The following is a 22,836-nucleotide window of genomic DNA, read 5'->3' on the forward strand; positions in this document are numbered from 1 at the left end:
TCCCATGGACTGGGCCACTGGCCACAAAACCACAACGTGGAGAGGTAGCCTCTTCCAAGTGCCCAAAGGGCCCAGCCACCACCCCCAACTTCACTCAAAGTGGAGGAGCAGGGCTGGGGCAGGGTGAGGTGAGGTTCCCAGCCCAGGAGGGGGTGAGGCTTGAGGCAGTGGGCAGGCTCCATCAGTCCCGGGCTCTCGTCTGAGGCCAGGGTGAAAACCGTCCCTGGAGAAGGAAGAGCAAATGACTGCTAGTGGGAGGAGTCTGTCCATACCGCCTTCCCTGTGCCGGCTTTGGATCCAAGGAGTCCCTATTTTTAATACCGCTCAGTGACACGTTCACAGTCCCAGGCTCCGTGCTTGGTGCTGGGGCTGCGGCCAAGAGTGAGACAGCATCCCTGCTGCCCTGGGCAGGCCTGGTCCAGCCGGTGAATGCAAACCGCCCTGGGTGTCTGCCTGGCTGGCTGTCCCTTCCTATTTCTTCCTCCACCCCCACTGCTGGTGTGTCCGTGTCTCCTCCCTGCCAGCACACATATCTGTCTGACTGTGGGTGTTCACTGGATGGCCTGTCTCAGACTCTCCGGAGTTTTCAGAAGTGGCCCTTGTCCGCTGATGGGAGCTGGCCTGTCCCGGGTCTCCCTGCGGTGCTCGTCCTCACTGTGATGTGCTCCATTTCTTTTCCTGGCTTTCTCCCTCCTCCTCAAGGGCAGAGACTGTGTCCGATCCATGATTCATCCGCATGTCTGGTGCTTGCAGCATGGGGCTGAGACAGAGTGGATTAAGGTTTGCTGAATGAATGAATGAAAGCCTCTAGCCTGTGTGGGCTGAATACAGGCAAGCAGGATTGTTCTCGCTCACCCAGAAGAGCAGAAAGGCGGGCCCCAGGTCAGGCCCAAGCTGCAGGGAGGAGACAGCAAATGCTGTCCATCACCCTGAAAGGGAAGAGGGCTTTAAGAATGGTATTCCCATGGTAGGGGGCTCAGGATTTGGGGTCCTGCTGTGGGGGAGGTCAGGGCTGGGTTCCTGGCTGGGGGTCTCAGTGGAGGGATGTAACACAGGAACCCAGGGAAGGGAGGGCTTCATCATGCCTCTCCATATCTTGGGAGCCAGGGTATATGCTCTGCCAGGGGAGAGCCCACCCCTGGCTGTGGGATACTTGGAGTTGTCCCCTTCCCTCCACTTTCTACCCAGCAACAGCGCATGCTGGATCCCCATGCCCTGCTCCACACCCCTCTCTGGAGGGGTCAAAGGGAGGGCCCTGTTCTGCTCCCAGGCAGAGGGGAGGGACCCTAGGTCTGTGTCAGTCATGTGATCAACGCACAGTAACCTCCCCGGAAACATTCATAAGTTTAATCCACGCCAGTAATAAAATCGCATTACATTTCTCATAAAATAAATGTTCCCATTTATATACAGAAGACAGACTGTACAGGCCCAGCCTGGCCCCAGGAGGGGTCACACACAGACGGGCGGCGGAGGAAGGACCGTCCCTCCCATCGAGGACGGAGGAGTTCTAATCGGCAGGAGAGTGGCTGGCCGGCCAGGCGGGTGGACAGACGGGCAGACAGGCAGACGGACAGACGGGCCTGGAGGCCAGGCGCCGGGCATTACTGAACCTGGGATTCAAAGGTGCCATTGAGCTGTCCCTCCTCATAGTCCATCTGACACAAGATCATGTTGTTCTTCAGGAAGAATTTGTCTCCCACACAAAATCTGGAAAATCCAAGCAGGAGAAAGAGGCCATGGAGGGGTCCCAGTGAATGGTGGAGGCTCCAGACAGGCCCCAGCCCAGCCCAGGAGATGGACATGTGAGAACTGAGGTCTTGGAGAGTTTGCTCCTTGAATTTTCCAGAAGGGATCCCCAAAAGTCTCATAGCAAACCTGGTCAATCACCCTGGGTCAGCCCAGTCCTTAGCCAGGCCCTGCAGTCTGGGGTGTAGGACAGACAGACAAGTCTGGGCCACAGTCAGGTCTCCATGGAGGGGTGGGGTCGGTGGGAAGGTATAGTAATAGCCTACCCCAGTCCCAGAGAGGGAGAAAGAGACAGAAGGACAAAGAGACAGAAAAAGACCAAGAAAGGAGAGAGGTAGAAGTAGGGAAGGAGGAAGGGGCAATATGGTTGATTTTTCCATCCCTCTGTTCCCTTCCCCAATTTAAGAGGATGACTCAGTGAAGGGTACTCTTGAACAGAATCTCTAGGTTTCCTGGAGGAGCATCCTTCCATGAGGAGGTGGCTCTGTCCACCATCTTCCCTCCCACCTAAAGAAGGCCTTGCTTTGCTGCCCCCACCCTCTGGCCCTCCTCAAGTACTGGAGGATTTAGCCCTTCCCCAAAGATGTCCCCCAGGTGGCTAGGCCTTTAGTGGGACCCAGGGTCATAGGCCCAGTCCCAGCAGATTCCAATCCAACCACCAGGTGGCACTGCAACTTCACCGAGGCCTTGGTAACGGAGGGTCTGGCCAAGCCCCCAGCTATCCCCTCAGCGTTCCCTCTGGACCTCATCCTCTGGGAACACTTGTATTAGCTCCTTCCTGACATGGGCTCCAGAGGGTTCTGGCTCCTTAGGTCCCTGGGGCCTCCCACAGGGCTGGGACACTGTGTAGGGGCCAAACACCAGAAAGGAGGCAGACTGGAACCAGAATCACAAGAGTGAGTAGCCATTCCCATAATGGATTTCACCTTCCGGGTCTGGGAACACCTTCTCACTGAAATGTACATGCATGCACATACATATGGCACATACACAAGGGCACAGGGCATGCATTCAGAACCCTTGTACGTGCACATTCAATACGTGTGCATGTGCATACTCCATCATGCACACACCTGCTCACAGAGCACACACGCATACCTACCTTGTACAGGGACATTTACAAATACATACACGTCCATGGCACAGCGTGCACACACAGTAAGCTGACGCAAGACCCATTATATTCATACAGATCTGTGCCCTACAAATATGCACACACGGTGCTGGAGGACACACACTTGGCTCCAGGGCTCAGGCACACACAAAACACACGCATGCACGTGCATGCTCAGGACAGCATGGACGTACCACCAGATGCACAGCAGGACCCACATTTGCATGTACATGCCCACAGCACTCCTGGTCTGTGCCAGCAGGCATCGGCTGGTGTCTGGTGAGAATGTGGGGTCTGCTACCCGTTCAGCACTCACCTCTGGTTGCAGAGCTGGCAGGCGAAGCAGTCGAGGTGATATACGTTGTCCCGGGCCCGCATCACCATCTCGAAGGCTGGGATCAGCTTGCTGCAGGCGGCGCAGTTTCCTGTGGTGCCAAAAAGCCTGCCAAGGGAAAGGTGCAGAGGGTGTAGGGGGCTGGGGGACAGGGGAGCTGCCTCTGCCCACGGCCCCGCTGGTCCCTACTCCTGTGGGCTTAGCAGGTGGGCCTAGGCAAGGGGGAAGGAGCACAGACAGCAGCATCTAGATTCTGCTAAGAGATCAGGCTTTGGAGAAATCGGCACAGCGATCCAAGGAGGGGCGCATAGGGGCTCCAGGGGTTGGATGACATCGCCCATCCCTGGGCTGGGCTGGCAAAGCCCCCTCCCCGGCTCCCACCGGGATTCAGCTAGCACCCAGGGCCACTGGAAGAACACTGGGCTGGGCCCTGAGCGAGGACTCCAGATTCACACAAGCAGGAGTTCAGAGGCAGTCTGCCTGCCCTCAGGCAAGTCATGAGTCTCCGAGCCTCACTTATTTCAACTGTAAAACAGGGACACTGAAATACATCCTTTGCAGGCTTGTTGTGAGAACTTCTATAAACTCTCGGTCATGGATCATTCAGTGAACACCTATAACAGTGTGTGTTTACTATGTGCCATGCACTGTTCTGAGGGCTTTACAAGATAAACTCATTTATTTTTTTTTAAGAGAGAGAGCGCATGTAAGTGGGCGGAGGGGCAGAGGGAGAGAATCTTAAGCAAGCTTCACACCCAGCGTGTAGCCCTAGGCGGGTCTTGAACCCCAAGATCATGAACTGAGCTGAAATCAAGAGTAGGATGGATGCTTAATCAACTGAACCACTGCGGTGCTCCCCAAGATCAACTCACTTAATCGTGGCAACAACCCTGTGGGGTGGTCTTTTTCTGCTACCAACTCACTGGGTGATCTGCCTAAAGCCCTTTTTCCTTTTCCTGGATCTCAGTTTATCCTTCTTCAAAATGGGGATGCTGGGCTAGGTGATCCTGTTCCCAGTCTAAAATAGGACTGATTCCCAAAGAGAGTTCCCAGGACACCTGGAATGATGCCTCTTTCACGTAAGCGCCCCTCCTCTTAGCTGCTGGTTGCAGAGTGCAAGGGGTGGGGTGCACACTTTCTCCCCAGTGCAGGCCAATCTTTGGCCGGGTGTTCCAATTGCCTGAGCCAGCCAGGCTCTTCCTTGCTCCTTTTCTGTACACTGGCTGAGCAAGCCCTGAGTGAGGCAAAGGGGCTGAGAGGCAGGCAGGAGACCCTCTAATCCCTGATTTGTCCAGCTCAAGCTCAGGCGCCTGCGGATGAGCTTGGCTCCATTATTCATCAGCCTGAGCTGCCTGGTGGCTCAGATTAAGGCAGACAAAGGCTGGGCCACAACATCTGCCTGCCAAGGCGGGGGCTTCACTGCCCCCAGTCCAATGAGCAGTGGCTGCAGAGGTGGCAGGCTCTGGACAGCCATTATCTGGGGCTGAGCAGCCCCAGGAAGTCTGCCCCCATCCCAGCCCACTGACCTACCTGGCCCCAAAGTCATTCCTTGGCCTCTGTCAGAGCCCAGAAAAAAACACTTTCAGGCTCCAATAGCTGGCAGAGCACAGAATGCTTCTGGGTGCTTTGGCTCTGTTGACAAACCCATCCTTCACTGCAGTCCCCTCTCTCTAGGTCCTCTGTACTCATCAGTTGGTGTGACACCTCTCCTCAACCTGGGAGGTTCAGCCCCCCAAGGATGCCTGAAACCTTCAGACTTGGAGGCCCCTTCCAGGTCATCAAAGGGGAAATCCCCAGAAAGAACTTTTCTTAACTCCTCCTTCTGGCCTCAGCGCTTTCCTCTAGCCCAGTGAGGAGCACTGGGTCACTGATCTTGGATTACTGCTATACCTTAAAAACTAATGAAGGCAGGGGCCCCTGGGTGGCTCAGTCGGTTGAGCATCCAACTTTGGCTCAGGTCATGATCTTGCAGCTTGTGAGTTGGAGCCCTGCGTCAGGCTCTGTGCTGACAGCTCAGAGCCTGGAGCCTGCTTTGGATTCTGTGTCTCTCTCACTCTCTACCCCTCTCCCGCTCATGCTCTTTTTCTGTCTCAAAACTAAATAAACATTTTAAAAAATTAAAAAAAAAAAAAAAACTTCTGAAGGCAGAAGAAAGAGAAGGTGCAGGCAGGTAAACCTTAGGCTCTTCCCCAAAGTAGGAGAGACTCTGTTGATAACCCTGCCCACCCCCTTCCGGCCCAGACATGAACAGAGGGAGCCCCACAAAGCCCTTGCCCTGACCTATTAATTAATGCAATGGGCCTTCCTTCCTCACAAGGCCCAGCCACTACCCAGCAGCCTGTGTAGGAGCCAAATGTAGATGCTGGGTCTCAGCCAAGGCCCCCACTTTGTGGCCTTGTTCCAACCTTGCTGATGTCATAAATGGCCTAAGGGAGGGTTAATTGGGGGAGACAGCCCCAGGGAATAGGATCCAGGTTGTGGGGGAGGGTGGGTTAGAACTCCAAGGAATGTGAGCTGAAGCTTTAGTCTTCATACTATTCTAGGAGGGGCAAACCAAGGCTTGGAGAAAGTTAAAAGCCAGAAGGTTCATAGTTCAAACCCAGGACCCAGGGGACTTAGAGCTTCCCTACTTGCTCCAGGAAGCCCTCTGAGGTGTCCCTTCCCAGATTCCAGGGACAGGGTGGGTCAGAAGCACCTGGCAAAGACAGGGGCCAAACCAGACTGGTGCCCTAGGGAAACTTATCTCCAGTGCCCAATGGTTGCAAAGGCTTGCCCACGACCTGTGCTGGGCATGGAGGCCAGGGAGTGAATGTGTGGCTCTGTCTTCAGGGCTCCGTGAGCATCCAGCGGAGCAGGGCTGGGCCAGGACTGTCTGGGACGAGCGCACACAGACAGGGCCTAGGTCAGAAGGTAGGGGCAGAGCCCTGCTGGGTCCTGGGGGATGGGAGCTTTCTGAGCAGAGCAGCCAGGGCTGGCAGGAGGCCCACCTCAGATAGTCGCGTCGGCACAGGATGAGGTTGGCCTTGGTGTAGAGGGTGGAGCCCACCTCGCCCAGGCGGCAGTCACAGCAGGCACACTTGAGACAGTCCTCGTGCCAGTACTTGTCCAGTGCCTTCAGCAGGTAGCGGTCCTTGATCTTGCGGTTGCAGCCCGCACAGCCCTTCTGCTTCCCTTTGGGCTGGACGGAGAGCATCGGCACGCCTGTGGATGGACAGATGACAGACAGATGGACATAGGAAGGACCCTGTGGCTCCAGGCCCCGGGAGCCATCCCTCTGGGAATAGGGGCCGACTGCTTCTCCTGGGGGTTCCCAGGCATCCTCACTTTCTCCCCAGCAGCCTCCTCCCCTGGCGCCAGGTCCTGTCCTTCCAGCTGTACAGCACAGTCTGTTCCCTGCCCTGAGAAGATCCCTCCAGAAGCTGCAGCGGCAGCTGGGAGCCCCGCATCTGCTGTGCTGCAGGGCACACACATAGCCCCAAGGCCCAGCCCCCCTGAGCTGTGTCTCCCGTCCATCCTGCCACTGCCTCCTGTGTGGTCTGCTCCATAGGAGGCCTGAAACCCTCCTCACGCAACCACCATCTGACTGGCTCTTTCAGTGGCCCGAAGAACTGAATCTCATAATGGGCTTGGGTCTGCTAGAACAGATCTCTCACAGATCTTTTTGTGACCTCAAGACTTCCTCACATTGTTTGTGCCTTTGACCATTTTAACCTAAAATGTCAGGCGACAGCCTCTTGGTTTATTCATGTAGACCTGTGGCAGTATCAGGAACAAAGTGGGGGGGCGCCTGGGTGGCGCAGTCGGTTAAGCGTCCGACTTCAGCCAGGTCACGATCTCACGGTCCGTGAGTTCGAGCCCCGCGTCGGGTTCTGGGCTGATGGCTCAGAGCCTGGAGCCTGTTTCCAATTCTGTGTCTCCCTCTCTCTCTGCCCCTCCCCCGTTCATGCTCTGTCTCTCTCTGTCCCAAAAATAAATAAACGTTGAGAAAAAAAAAATTTAAAAAAAAAAAAAAAAAAAAAAGGAACAAAGTGGGGTGCCCCATGACACTCCCAGTGGGGTGCAGGAGCTCTGGGTCATCCGGCAGATGCCTGCAGCTGGGCCTGGCCTAGTTGGGGCTCTCCTTACGAAAACTTCTGGCTAGATTCAAACTTTTTACCTGCCCTGGCTTGAGGGAGGGGAGGTTCAGAGTCTCTCAATCCTTCCTCCTCCCACCAGGATAAGAATCTCTGAGCCAAGGTAGGGAGGGTGACAGGCCAGGGGGAGGCGGGGGGGGGGGGGGGGGGGGGGGGCGTGGGGGGGTGGTGGTGGGGGTGGTTGGAGGGAAGCTCCCAGGGCCCATGGGTGCTTCTCAACATACAAGAAAAAACACAAGGGCAGGAATTTCAGCACGGAGCTTCCTGGAAGGAGAGGCAGACCTCCCAGTAGGCAAGTGTATGCACTCATGCACATCACATGTACACAGGCATAGCATGCAGGCATGTGCACAGAGGCACAGCCTCCTACCCTCTGGCCTTGGGGCCACAAGGAGTGACCACAGGGAGAAAAAGTTGAGGAGGAGGTGGGGACCGATGTTGTCCTGAGTCTGGACATGTGTGTAGAGCCCTGAGGCTTGAATGTGGTGAAGATTATGCTCGGAGGGACGTGCAGGGAGTCTCAGAGCCAGGCCCAGGCTGGGGGCAGGTGGGAATGCCTGTAAGAGTTGCCTGAGATCCCCTCATGAAGGCAGTGGGGGTGGGGGGTGCCTTCCCTGACATGAGCTCAGGTGGAGGAGTCCACTCTGGAGGGGAACAGCCCACCCCTTCCTGCCTCCTTGGCTCCCCACCAAGCCTCTGGAGTCTACCCCTCTCCTGGCCCCATCCTCTCCAAGCGACCCCAGCACTCTCCAGCGCTCTGGGTTCAGCTCCCACCTCCTGGCATCCCTCCTACCCCACCCCCGGCCCACTGCCCCCTTTCTCTTCCCCCTTCCTGGCACGTGACCCTTCCTCCAACTTCAGAGGAGGACCAGCCTCCAAAGGGCCCCAGTCTCAAAACCCACAGATGTCAGGTCAGAAGGGCCCTCAGAATTCTTCCAGGCAAATATTCTGAGAAATGATGGAGAAACCAAGGCACAGAAGGTCTGAAGGTAAAATCTAGTGTAAGCCACTAATCAATCTGGCCCTGGGGGGTCCTCCCTGCCTCCTGTGTCTCTCTTGGGGAGGGGACCCACCAGAAGCAGCAGGACAGGTGAGGGCAGGGGAGAGGCAGCTCAGGCTGCCTTCCTCCTTCCTCCTTCCTGCAGTCCCCGCAGGGCCTGGCTGTTAGCTGGGAAGCTTGCTGACTAATTTCCTTAATGCAGCTCTAAAGGTTAATTGGTCTGAGAGAGTGATGAGGCCCAGGATGACTACGTCCTCAGGCCTGCCTGTGTCTCCTCTGGCCGGGTCCAGCCTGGTCACAGAGCTCTGAGGAGGCCGTGGAAGCCAGCTAGGGAGCAGGCATCCCCGAGAGCTAAGGGGGCTCTGAAGTGTTTTTTCCAAGGTCTGGCCTACAGGGAGGAATCAGGTGTGGGCAAATGGGGGAGGGGTCAGGAGAGCTGGAGGTGAGGAGGTGTGTGGGTCCCAGGGTGGGGCTATTGTCCCCGGACCCTGTGGAAGAAGCAGCCAGCCAGCACAGCTGTGCCTGTACATGCACACCAACTTGGAAATCTCAGGCCAGGCCCCTAGGATAGCTCCACTAAGGCTGGCTTGCCCCTTGCTCACCTGGACTGGCAGCAGGCCTGAGCCCCCCAGGGCTCTACGCTTGTGCTCTCAGTAGCAGGCGGTGTGTGAGTAACTGGAAAAGCCACACTCAGGGGGTCCACCTGATCCACTAGGTTATATCCCCAAATAAGGAAGGACTCCAGCACTAAAAGTGTCTGTCCTGCTCTATCCTCCCTCTGGCATGGCTTCTGGACAGGTTGGCCTTCCAAGCTCAGGCCCCAGCACGCCTAGCAGGCCCCAGAGCCTGCAGGGCTGTGAGCTGCAGCGCGAGCTGGTAGTTCCATCACCGGTGGGACCCTGAACCTACAGGACCCAGGGAGGCCATGAGGCGTGAAGTCACAAGCTGCCCCCAGGTCCCTTGTCCCCTGCCTGTGGTTGGGCTGGGCCTGGCACTCAGCAGTGCTCTGCGAGGCCTGGGAGCCCTGCTCCCTGGGCCCTGGAGAACTCTTAAGAAGTCATACAGATTTGGGGTGCCTGGATGGCTCAGTTGGTTAATCATCTGCCTTCAGCTCAGGTCATGATCTCACGGTTAGCGAGGCTGAGCTCTGTGTTGGGCTCTCTGCTGTCCACACAGGGCCTGCTTCAGATTCTCTGTCCCCCACTTTCTCTGCCTCTCCTCTTGCCCACATGCGCGTGCGCGCACACACACACACACACACACACACTCTCTCTCTCTCTCTCTCTCAAAAATAAAAATAAAAACTTTAAAAAAATTAAAACAAAAAAAGAAACCACACGGCTTCTGCCAGTTTCTGACACCCACTGAGACACAGAACTGCAGGGCCAGCCTGCCTAAGGAGGTCCCAGGGCACAGGGGACCTTGAGCCTTCTTCTGCCTAGAAAGGCTGAAGTCCTGGGAGAAGTCTGACTCACCCCTTCCTTCTTTAGGGAGCATCCATACTGTTTGCTCTCACTGAGTTAGTTCAGGAGACTTGAAAACACTCCTGGAAAGGCAAGGAGGTTTAAAGGGGGCATCTCTGGTCTCCTGCTCCCTAAATGAAGTGAAATGCTCCCCAGAGGGTCAGGGCTCTCCCTCCCTGCCCTGCCTCCCCAGCCCCCACCCAGCCTGCCAGTCAGCCCCGCAGACACCTCTTCCCTCCCTCCCCTGCCTGGCTCTGGGAGCTGAGCCTCGGGCCATGCACTTTCCATTAAGGAGATAGCATCCCTTTGCTGAAGTCCATTTGGGATCCATTTTAGTGTTATCTAAAAATCAAATCTACATGGTAATCCTTTTAATGTACTCCTGACTTTAGGAAAAAAACAGCTTTGCGCTCCTTCAGGAAAGGTTTTAAAGCATTACCCAGTAATTACTACTCACCCATGAAAACACTGATATTTTACAATGGATGATGTTGAGCCTGCCCGCACGTGCGGGCACAAGCTCAGACATACGCGGGGACCCAGCCAAAGAAACCAGTTCACATAGTCTATTTGCTCCTCCTCAATCTCAGGGTGTTGGGGGATGACATCTGAGGGGAGATCGGCCAAACCCCTACCCCACCTCTACACCAGGCAGGCTGATAGTGGAAGGAGGCAGCCTCCCAGTCTGACTCATCCGGCTGCCAGACACTTACCCTTAGCTCTTTAATCTGAGGACAAGCCAGACAGTCCCAGTGACCAGGAGGGACTGCCAGAGGTCATTTGGCTCTTTCCACACCCACCCACCAGCCAGGAGAGAAGCCCTCCTCTTCACAGGGACCCCCCCCAAGTGGTCTGCCAGGTCAGACCCATGTCCTCGGCAATCCCCGCCCACCCACCCCAGGCCACGCTGCCCCTCACCTTCGGCACGCGGACCTCTCCAAACTGCCAAGCCCGCTGCTCCCAGTCCCACTGATGCCTCCAGCGTGGACAGCAGGCTGAGCTCCTCCAAAGCCAGTCCTCTGCCCTGGAATGCCCACCCCATCCAGCCCTGGGTCACTCTGAGCTATGCCTTGGGCCCCTGCAGCCACCACTGGCAGCTCCACCTGGCATGTGAGGCTCCCTCCCACATCCAGCACATCCTGCTTGGCCCTCTGGATCTGCTCCCTGCGGAATCCTGGAATAGCATCCCTCTCCATCCTGCAAATGGACCTTGTTTGCTTCTGTCCCAGGACCTTCCCTCCATCGCTGCTCCCAGAAGAAAGGCCTGGTCCTGCCCATCCCACCCTTGACCAAAACTCAGAGTCAGCACTGGGGCTGAGGCTCAGGGCACTGAGCTTGAACTCTGAGAGCCTACTTTCCAGCCTGAGAACTGTTCCAAGTAGCTGGAGGTTCCGGAGCAAATCCCTCATCTTTCTGACTTGCTGTTGTGAAATGGGAGCCATAAAGGTCTCTTTCCATACAGATGACGGTGAGGACAGAATAGGTCATACATATGAAGCCACAGGAGAGTCTGGCATCCAGCAGGGGACACACCGGAACTGGATAGTATCATTAATATGCATCTCAGGATGCCCTCCCCCTGTTCTGACACTTGTTTCCTTTCTCCTTTAACTTTTTATCTTGATGTAATTTCAAACCTTCAGAGAAGTTGCAAAATAGAAAGAATTCCTGTATACCTTTTGTGTAGATTCCCTAAACATGGGCATTTTATCATGTTTGTTTTATCCTTCCCTACAGACCTCCCTATAATATCTATAATATTCTTTCCGACTCATTTGAGAGTTGGCTTCGGACATGAAGCCTTATAATCCTCAATACTTTGATGTGTGTTTCCTAAAAGCAAGGACATTCTCATACAATACGATTAACAAAACCAGGAAATGATCATTGATGTATCGCTTCTATTACCAACAGACCTCACTCAGATTTTACCCGTTTCCCCAATAATATATTTTATGGCAAAATAAATTCTGGAGCATGCATTGTATTTACTTGTCCAATTTAGTCCACTTAAATCTGAAAGACTTCCTAAGCCTTTCTTTGTGTTTCAAGATACTAGCATTTTTGAAGAACACAGGCCAGTTATTTTATAGAGCATCCTTCAATTTGGGTTTGTCTGATGCCTTTGTGTGACTTTAATTCCTCTGTGCCTCAGTTTTCTTTCTTGTAAAATGAACATGAAAATAGTACCTATTCCATAGAGTTTCCAGGAGGAATAAGGGAGTTGGAGCCTGGGTGGCTCAGTCAGTTAAGGAATAAGGGAGAAAATCTATGTGAAGCTGAGGACTAACCGGACCCGGCAGTCAAAAGTTAGCTCTGATCAGTGTCACCCCATTTGGCACACGGGAAGGGGTGACCTTACTCACAGCTCCATCTCAGGTCCCTCAGATAGCGAAGATCACTCACTTTGAGGCAAATAAACGGATTTGAATGTGCCACCATGGTTAAGATCACACAGGCGCTGGCTAGAGTCCAGCGATACCCAAAGGACAGTCCAGTGGTCACTGCAGAGGTGTGCAGAAGGAAGCAGCCCCGTCTGTCCAACAGGCTACTTCGGTGACCCGTCAAGTTGGAGGGGACTGCTGTGGCAGCTCAGGGCGGGCTCCTCTGGGGCCATGGGTGTGGCCTCAGCATTGCTCATAACCTCTGCATGTGTCTCAGTAGTGCTTCTGAATCTGTGTCCACACAGCACACCACAGCGACCCAGTGCAGTTCCGGGGCTTCTCTTCCTCACCATGGGTCCCCCTTCTCCTCCTCTGGGAAGGAAGCTGGGCTTTCCCGGGGCCAAGGGCAACTTGCAGGGAGGTAACGCCTGACGCTGCTGGCAGCGCTCGGCTTCTAAGCGCTTGGCTCACAACCGCCTTATGAGATGGATACCATTATTATTCCCACTTTAACAGCGGGAAAACCGAGGCCCGAGAAAGGTTCCAGCTTGCCCCTGTTAGTATGGGACACACCTGGGATTTGAATCCTGGCAGTCTGTCTTCTGGGCCCAAGTACTGGATTCATCTGCCCTGCTGCCAGGCCATGCACTGCTAAGCTCTGAGGAGCTGGCAGACCAGGAGGGAGGCGTTACAGAGAGGGTGCACAGATGCAGGACACGGCTACCAACGTGCACAATGGCGCACGATTACTTGTGCCTGACACATAATCACATACGTGTACACCGGGGCTGCGAGAGGCGGAACTGGGTCTACTGACTCTCTCCACAAGTTTTATTCCAGAAGCCGGCAGTGTTAGCATACAGCAGCTACTCAGGAAGTTTTATGAAAACACACATCACACATCTGAGCACACGCATGATGGGTGTGCACATGTAAATATACACATCCATGCACAAGCAGTCACGTGCGCATTTACTGCCTTTTAAAAAACATTTCCAAAAAATGGGTCATAGCTCAAAATCAAGCTCTGACATGAGCAAAACCCATGAGTAAGGGGCTTGGTGCTCTGTTCTCAACTCCATCTTCCCAAGGAAATGGAAGAGTGAGAGCCCCCTGGGTTTCGCCCACAGGGACCCACGGGAGTGGTGGTGAACATCCAGAAAGTCAGTCCCACACTTCTTACACCCACTCCAGCTGCTGGGGGGAGGGGTCTGCAGTCTCTGGGGATCTGGGTCCCTGCCACCTGCAAGGTGCTTGTGCCCACGTGGGCCCGCACCTGGGCCTGGAACTGCAGAGTTGGGTCCCACACAGGGCCAGCCAGCGGCCCCTCCGTGGCACCAACCCTGTTTAATGAGGAAATTTGAAAGTGTAATCTAATTCTGCAGAATCTCTTTAAATCTCGTTTTCTCAGAAGTAACTTCATTTCGCACGGACACATCCAGTCTTGTGAGAAGGCCTCCATTTCACACCAGTTTTATCTCCACAATTTCTCGTCTCACTGCACTTCTATCCCAGGGCCTTGCCATGCGGCAGGCGAGGCCTGAACTAATAGCATTTCCTACTCATTTGGAATCAAAAGCCAACGAGAACAACTGTTGAAACACGTCGCTACAGCACCTAGAGAACGTTCATTACCACCCCTCTGTGCACCCCTTCGCAGGTGGCACACTCACCATGCGAGATGAAGGAGAGAAGCCGGGCTCCCGTGGCCTCCACCTCCCCACTGGGCCAGGGGAGGGAGGCTGGCAGTGGTGGCCAGCTCACCAGAGGACCGGCCCCTTTCACTCTGGCACTGCCCCTCAAGGGGGTCTGGGAGAAGAGGGGCTGTGTAGACGCGAAGACTGTGGGCCCTGCAGACAGACGGCCTCAGCTTGAATTCTGGCTCCAACACCTCCCAGCTCTGCCTCGATTTACCTACCTGCTAAATGAGGACTGCCCAGTTTAAAGAATTATTCCGAGGATTAAATGAGATAATGGACATGATTTATAAAAGGATCTGATGCAGTAGCTTAAGAAAATCAGCTATGAAAAATTATCTACGTCTTATGATCCAACAATTCTCTTCCTAGGTATACACCCAACAGAAATGGCAGCTTATGTCCACCAGAGGGGACGTACAAGAATGTCCAGAGCAGTTTTCTTCGTAACAGCCCACAGATGAAAACAACACAAATGGCCATGGACAGCAAAATGGATGATCCACTATTGTGCAGTCACGCAATGGAATAATACGCAGCCACGAAAAAGACTGATACACATAACACTGATACACATAACAACTGATCACTGATCACATCACTGATACACATAACAACATGGGTGAATCAGACAGCAGAATGTTGAATGAAAGAAGCCAGAGGCAAAGGTACACACTGTATAATTCTATCTGTACGTAACACCCAAACAGGCAGAACTGATCCGTGGTGAGAAATGTCCGAATGATGGTGTGTATTACCGTGAGGCAGAAGGCGTGAGGAAGCATGGTGAGAAGCTGCAAGTGTCCTAGGTTTTGATCTGGGTGGTGTTTAGAGGGGCACACATAGATGTAAAAACTCATTGCACTGAACATTTGAGACTTCTGCATTTTACTGCATAGATGTTATACCTCCATTAAAAAAAAAAAGAACTAAAATGGAGACCTCTCAGTCAGGACTTTGGACACCTCTTCATAAACTTCCCCCTCCCATTTCCTCAGCACTCACTCCACCTGTCATCTGAGTGAATCCTCATATTAACTCTGAGGTACTAAATGATTACACCCACTCAACGGATGAGGAAGCAGAGGCTTAGGAAGGTTCAAGTTCTTACCCAAGGTCACATAGCTAGAAGGCTGCAGGGCAGGGACTGAAGTCCCCACCTGCCTCACTCCAGAGTTCAGATTCTCATCCAGCCCGTGCCCCATGGCTTCTCTGCACAGCCTGGTTGAGGAAAGCTCACTGGGGTAGCATCTGGGTTCTCCCCTGCAGCCTAGATGCCAGAATGATGCCAGGAGGCATGCTTACAGCAGGGCCTAGGTTAAGAAGAACAGGAGAAATGATGGCCCAGGCAGGGCACAGTCTCCACGCTCTTGTGTGTCATAGACCATTTCTGCTCACCTGGTGGCCCTGCAGAAGCTATAGCTGCTGTGGAACCTTGAAAGAGCTTCTAGGCAGGGCCAGAAAGGGGACATGGACCAGAAACTAAGGATGAAAAAGGGAGCAGGAGAACCGTGTAGAGGCAGACCTAAGATGTTTGCATTGTAGTCTTGAGAGAGACATAGAAGCCTTGAGATGGCACATGACCTCAGGGGGTTGAGCCAAGCTGTGAGGGGCAGGCTGGGGGCTCTAGCCCAGAGCCTAATTGCTGGGCTGAGCCTCAATCACAGCCAGGGGCTTGTGTGTGAATGAGGGAAGAGGGGAGGGAGGGAGGGAGTCCTAGAAGAGGGGCCAGACTCAGGATAAGAAATTAAAAGGAGGTCCAGGCACCTGCGTGGCTCAGTCGGTTACGCATCCGACTCTTGGTTTCAGCTCAGGTCATGATCTCACAGTTCATGAGTTTGAGCCCCACATCCAACTCCGTGCTTCCAGCAGAGCCTGCTTGGGATTCTCTCTCTCCTTTCTCTCTGCCCCTCTCCCTGCTCACATGCTCTCTCTCAAAATAAATATACATTTAAAAAAAAGAGTTCATAATAAAAAAAGAGAAGAGAAGAGAAGGAAAGAAAAGAAAAGAAAAGAAAAGAAAAGAAAAGAAAAGAGAATGGAGGTCTAGCATTTCTTGCCTTCTCTAAAGTGTTAAGTCCCTCCAGGTTTCCACAGTCCACCACCGCAGGAAGGCAGAAGGAAAGCACTGCCCAGTGCTGTCCCCATATACCTGCAGCCACTACAGTCACGTTCAGCTGCATGATAATAATATCCTTTATTCAATGCCTACTATGTGCCAAGTGCTTTACATGCATTAACTGTCCTCCTCATGATGATCCCTGAGGTCAGAGAAATCACACAACCTGCCTAAGGGTAAGCTTCAGACCCAGGCTGCTGGCCTCATCTCTTCCTGTTCTATGTCCTGGCCAGAGGCAGTATGGAATCATCTTTTTCCTAAGCAATGGGGAAAGCAAACTTCTGCTCGGGCCCAATCTGATGCCTGCCAAAAGAAGAAAGCTCTAAAGATCCCTTGCAGGGGAAGGACGAGCCTCTGGTCCCCAGTGCCCCCCAGAGGAGCCATTTCCTGAGAAGGTGTAGGAAGCAGCAGGCATCTTTGCAGCGTGTTTTTGGTGGATCAAACCTCCTTAGAATGGTGTGTCCTAAAGCCTGAACCCGCAAATGACGTTCGAGTGTTTGGAGATGAAGGGGCTGAGGAGTTTCCACACACATCTCATGGGCCCTCATGGTTGAGAGAAGCCAGACCCAGCACAGCCTGGTGTCTGGCAACGGCTTTAGGGGACCCAGTGTAGACCTTGCAGGGGCCTGGATGATGCACTGAGAGACACTGGAGCAGGTGCAAATGGAATCTGCTCTCCAGAGACACATAATTTTCTGCCGTTCTTCAGTGAAGGGGACTTAGAAACATCAGAAGCTGCATGTGCTCTTTGGAGTCTGTCATGGGCAATGATGCTTCAGTTAATTGCATAGCTATCCGCAGAACGAGTGTAGGTATTCTCTTCCAGTTCTCGGTTTCCATGAAGTTTCACACATATCTCAAAAGCAATAGGTCGAAAACAGGACTCTGGACCTCCTCCCCAAAACCTGGTCCCTGTACCCTTGTCCCAGGCTTCCCCTCACCACACTAACACCATTATCCACTCAGATGCTCAGGGCAGAGACTGGGAGCCGCCCTCAGACCCTCCATCATCCTCACTCTCTCCCACCGCTGATTCCCGCTTCCCATCCTGCCTCTTCTTCCCATTTCCAGAGCCACCACCATCTTTCACACACCATCAGCAGAGCTCCTGACCAGCCTCTCATGTCTACTATCTACATTCCACTCTTCACACAACAGCTATAGAAATCTTTCAAAACAAAGTAGGTCAGGTCACTGCTCAGCTTGAAACCCTTCCGTAACTTCCAGTGGGTTGAGAATAACATCCACCCTCTTCAACGAGCCTATGATATCCTCATGTGGTCTGGCTCCTGCCTCCCCCTCCAATACTGTGCACCAGCCACATTCCTTCCAGATCTCCCTTCCTGCCTCAGGGCCTTTGCACATGCTGTGTCTCCTTCCCAGAACACCCTTCTCTGCCTCTTCGTCTGGCTGGCTCCTTCCCATCCTTAGGCTTCAGCTTAAATGTTACCTCGTCGGAGAGGCTTTCCTTGACTACCTTATTTCCTTATTTACATGACTCTCTTGTCATTTCCTTCTGAGTTTTTAATCACAACTTGTAATTGTTTTACTTTTATGTGATTGTACTAAAGACAAATGATTGGCCTCGCTCATAAGAACGAAAGCCCCATGAAGGCCTATTTTTTTAGTCCTGCCTTGTTCACCATTGTGTCTCCAGCACTGAGCCTCATAGCACTTTTTAACCATCAGTTCAGTTAATGAATAAAAAGACTAAGCAGAATCTATCCAGATATTACTGGTAAGAGTCTTCAGGCCAGAGGGGGCTAAATGCAGACAGGCAGGCTACCCAGAGATGGGAGCCTTCCCATCAGGCTTGTTGCTGCCCCATGCCACACACTGCTAGGCACCTATACTTATGTGGCCTAAGACAGCAGATCTGTGGCAGTGCCTAGGTCCTGCCATCCTCAATCTGGAATTTTGAGAGGCCTACCCAGGGCTCCAACTGCAAAATGACAGCTCTTTTGCAAATATAAACCCTCTACCCTTTAGATTAAGGGGCATCAATCCTCTTCTCCAACCCCTCAGACCTGTGAGGAATGAAGTCCCCCTTTGAATGTCCCCTTGCACACAAATGCTCCATCCCAACCCTCAGAGAGTGGAGGTAGAGCCCCAAAGTTCAGTCATCTGTGAAATCTCATCAGCTCAATCTTTCCCTTTGTGCCTGTGGCCTGGGCACCCTTCCCTGCCTGGCACAGACCTAGCCTCCCCTACTCCCCACCTGAGGGTCCTCTTGGCTATGATATGACCACTCCTACCTCCCAGCCAAGTCTGAGCCTCTTGAGGACAGTGGGAGGAAAAAGCCCCCAAAGGTTACTACAGAAGAAACCTAGGCCCAAGCCTTTCTCTAACTGTAGCCTCTGCCCAGCCCCCTCCCATCCAGGGCTGCTGGAGCAAGCCCCCAGGTCCTTTGACAGAATGCTGCTTGGAGCTGTACAGCTATGGGAAATCAGCAGGGAAGCGTCTGGAAGCTGTGTTCCCCAGACAGCAACTCAGCTGCTCCCTGGGCACCCGCAAAGCCCACGTCACCCATCTAATGAAACAGGGCTCCCAAGGGGCCTGCAATCTCTGCAGAGGAGGAGGAGAGCACGGACTCTCAGACGAGTCTCAATTTCACAGCATCAGGGACGTGAGCACCAACGCGCTGAACCAGAAAACGAGAGTCTGGCAGGAGCTGCAGACACACCGTGAGCGCCAGGGGATCAGAGATTAGGGCCCTTCAAAATCAATTTTGAATTCAAACTTTTAAATGTGTTCTCCAGACATAAGGAGGGGACCCTCCAGGCAAGCTCAGCCTAGCCAGATGCTGGGTTCTGTTTCCTTCTCGAAGCATCCAGAACCTATCTGCTAGCCACTGGGCTGGATGAGGGAAAGGAGGACAAGGGGACTAGGAGGGAGACTCCAGTGCCCCGCCCCCAGGAGCCACAGGGACAGGAGCCCCTTCGGCTCTTGCTGACACAGCATGACCTCTGGGGTGCCTGTCTGGGGTCCTTCCTGAAGCTCCCTGGTGAGGCCTTGAGGGCTGCTCCACCCTCCTCTATAGACTTGGATGAGAGAAGCTGAAGGCAAGGTCTTGCAAGGCAAGGCCAGATCCCTATTCACTTCCCAACCTGGTTGAGGAGGCTCACGGGGCACCAGTGGATGAAGCCATTTAGAATAAGAGCTTTGGAGTCAGACGGGCAGGGTTTGTATCTTAGACCAGCCACGGTCTCCCAGAGAGATCTTGGTTCAGGAGTGAATTTCCCTCCCAGAAACCTGGTGGGAGAAAGCTTGCTGTGAGGGTGAGTGTCTTGGAGGGCAGGCCCTGTGAAGTCAGAGTGGTCCGAAGTCCCCCCAGTACAAAGGACAAGAAAGTATCCTGTGTGTGAGTCAGCAGGACAGGCTGGCTGCCGGGAGAGCTGGTGTGGCTGCCACAGGCTGCATCATCCAAGGCACGGTGGCTGCAGCCAAAGAGCTGACAATCATGCTGTCTGTCACCTGACAGACCGTGTGTGGAGTATTGAGTACAGTTCTGGGCCTGGCATGGTGAGGTGGACAGGGACACACAGGGAATTGGGACTCCTCAGGAAGCTGAGTGGGACCGCCTGCTCAGCCAAACCCCAGAAAAGGCCCCAGGGCTAGGAGCGGGAAGGCCGTGGGAAGCTCAGGAGGGCAGATGATGCTCCTGGCAGCCTCAGCTATGGTCCCCACCCTCCTGCCTGGGTCCCGGCTCAGCCACATTTGTTCCTCCGAGCATAGGATCAACCCCCTACTGATGCCTTCCCCCCATCTCTGTGGGGAAGCGGGTCCGTGACGAGACTCTGGCCCCAGTGACCTCACAACCCCCGTTCCCCAGTTCTCCAATTCTCAGGCCACTGCTGCTTTAAGCCACACTCCTGAGACACAAACACGAGTGACTGTGAACGACTCTTCAGCTGAGAGGTGGCAGAAAGGGTGGCCGAAGACTTGGGCCTGCGGAGACCTCACAGGGAGCCCCTTTTGGAATGAGGAGCAAAGGGAAAGGGCTGGGGCTACTGGACCACATATGGGAGGGGAGGCAAGCCCCCCCCCCCCCCCCAGCTTGGGAGTGGGCTGTCAGCTCTGCAAGGAAATTACAACATGGGCCTGGGTAATGCTCCTTTTAGTTACAGCATAAACTGCGGCAATAAAGCGTACCTGGGGAATGTTTAGAGAAAGCACTAATGATTTCTTCCCCAGTGGTTAATAAATTCACTTCCAGATCAATTTGTTCGCGATAGAGCCCGGCGAGCGGAACCCGCGCGGCGGGCACAGCCGAGTGTGTCTTTTTCAGTATAAATGATTTATTACGATGATTAGCGGCACATAAACAATTTAAAATACAACGCTAATTAGTTTGGGGAAGAAAGGAGGGGAAAAGCCACCCTGCCTCTCTCCCCATTATGTTCTACTTCCCTAAGTGTGTACTTTTTAATTAAATCCAAATGTCACAATAAATTTAAAGTGTTTTATTACCACTCGGGGTAAGTAAGGCAGTCATGCAAGCCCCCTCTCAGGCATCTACAGGCCAGGCTGGGGGGAGGATTGGGGGCACCAGTGGGGTCTGTCCACAAACTCTCCTCGAGATGGGAGATCTTTCAGGAGACCTCGGAAGCCCCTCCTGGTTTCTGGCAGCCCCAGGCTGGGAAGCTCTGGGACCGCCCACCTCCCACCTTCCCAGCCAGCCCAAGTGATGTCTCCTCCTTAACATTGGTCCCGACTGGCATGGCCACCTCTCAATGGGCCCACAATACTCCATGCCCTCTCCAAGCTCTCCTCACGTGCTAGGTGTATAGGTGATACTTTTTGTTTCCCTGGCTTCATGCTTGCCGCTTCACATCCAACATCTTACCACATTCTCCAGTGCTATGAGTAGCAATTATTGTTTCAGTTTTATGGATGGGAAACTGGGGCTCACGGAGGTGGAGCAACTTATCCAAAGACACACAGCTAAAAAGTGGACTTTTTGCAGAATCCTTATTCCTATAGCACCATTCTACCTCAGAGCCCATACCCAGCCATGTCTGGGCCCTGATTTCCTAGTGCCCAGGGCGGGGCCGACGACATGATGGCGGCTCAGACAGGCCCCTCCAGAGTATAGAGCCCTGCCCTACCCAGAGACACATTTGAGGGAGGAGTTCAGGCAAGGGACCTGGACTCATTAGAGTCCAGTACAAGGTCAGGTTCTGCCATTGACCCACAATGTAAACTCAGTCAGGTCCTTTAAGCTCTCTGAGCTTCAGCTTCCCCGTCGGCAAAACTGGAGTGTGGCACCCATCTCACAGGGCTAAGGAACCAAAGCAGCTAAACCCACAGAGTGCTTTGCAATCCTTGACATACTGTGTGAGCAGTAATTGTTAACAAAAGCTCTCAGGGTGAGCAGGGATCCAGGAGAACCCCATTTCACCGATCAGAAAACTGAAGCCAGCAGGGGAAATGACTTACCTAAGGTTCCTCCAAACCTTAGGAGCCCAGAAAGGACCAGGCAAGGAAGCCCAGACAACAAAGGATTTCTCTCCTAAACTCTCCTGCACTGCTTATTTGAAATTACAAATATCCCTAAACACAGAGTTCCCACATGACCTGGCACTTCCACTTCTAACTACACACCCAAAAAAAGCAAAACCATGTGCCCGCACAAAAACTTGTATGTGAATGTTCATATCAGCATTATTCACAACAGCTATAAAGGAAACACAACCCAAACATCCATCCACTGATGAGAAGAAAAATAAACGTGATACATACATACAGTGGAGTATTAATTGGTCCATAAAGGGAAGTACCGATTCACACTACAGCATGGACGGGCCTTGAAAACATCAGGCTAGGGAAAAAGTCAACCACAAAGACCACATATTGTATGATTCCATTTATATGAAAAGTCCAGAACAGGCAAATCCACAGAGACAGAAAGTAGATTAGTGGTTGCCAAGGAGGGGGGAATGGGGAGTGACTGCTAATGGGTATGGAGTTTCTTTTTAGGGTGATGGAAGTGTTCTTGAATTAGGTAATGGTGAGGGTTGCACAACTGTGAATACACTAAAAACCACTGAATTATACATTTTAAAAAGGTTAATTGTGTGGCATGCAAATTATGTCTCAATAAAGCTGTTATAAAGGAAAACAAAACAAACAACAACAAAAACAAATACCCTTTTGAGAACAGGAGAAACCAGCTGACAAAAGTCAAGTCCTAGGGTTAGGGGACGAGGCGTAGGAGGTCCAGCAGCCAGGCCCCACAGGGAGGTCCGGCCCTGCTCACCCCATCTGCAGTCGGATGCTCCCCAGGGAGGACAGGGCTCCAGAGTGCCCCCTTGCCTCCTCCCAGCCCTCCCCATCCGGAAACCTGACTGTGCCCACTTTTCCAGCCCTGCTTCCCAGGAAATTCAGACACTACTGGATCCACCACTCTTCTCTGACCTGTTTGCTTCCACTATTGCATTCATGTTTTGTCTTTCGTTGGAATTTCTGCATCTTCTGAGGCCTATGCCCGACCCAAAAACTGGGCGTGCCCGTGGGGGGATGGTGCCTCTCTCAGACCTTGAGCCTGTCCTACATTAGGCACCACAAGTTATGGTACGTACATAACGAGTAAGATCACAGTGAGGCCCTCCAGGCCCCCCAGCCCAGATTCAGTTAAGGAGTGCTGCCCTCTCCCGCTGGGACAGGGGTGTGAAGGCTTGGAGCCAGGCCACAGAGGCTGCCTCTGGGTCAAATGAAAACCACTGGAGGGAGAGAGCGCCCTTCTTGGCTAATCTGAGAGGGTGACTCAAAAAGATGAAGCATCCTGGCCAACAGGGGGCACCAGGCTGGCACTGTGACAGGCACACCCAGCCACACCCCCCT

The 22,836-nt window shown here is 53.3% G+C and overlaps 1 protein-coding gene across 2 annotated transcripts in view; it reads right to left on the reverse strand.

The window, feature by feature from the left end:
- Positions 1-1,387: 1,387 nt before the first annotated feature.
- Positions 1,388-22,836, reverse strand: part of LMO1 (LIM domain only 1) — a 41,457-nt gene continuing 20,008 nt past the window's right edge. For both annotated transcript variants that reach the window (XM_047878970.1, XM_047878971.1), the window contains 3 exons: positions 6,185-6,398; positions 3,180-3,305; positions 1,388-1,710 (listed from right to left, as the gene is read on the reverse strand). In XM_047878970.1, the coding sequence (XP_047734926.1) occupies positions 1,605-1,710; positions 3,180-3,305; positions 6,185-6,398 (446 nt within the window). In that variant the 3' untranslated portion in view covers positions 1,388-1,604. The remainder of the gene's footprint in view (positions 1,711-3,179; positions 3,306-6,184; positions 6,399-22,836) is intronic.

The sequence above is a fragment of the Prionailurus viverrinus genome, chromosome D1 (genome assembly GCF_022837055.1).
Source record: "Prionailurus viverrinus isolate Anna chromosome D1, UM_Priviv_1.0, whole genome shotgun sequence".
NCBI classification, from domain to species: Eukaryota; Metazoa; Chordata; class Mammalia; order Carnivora; family Felidae; genus Prionailurus; species Prionailurus viverrinus.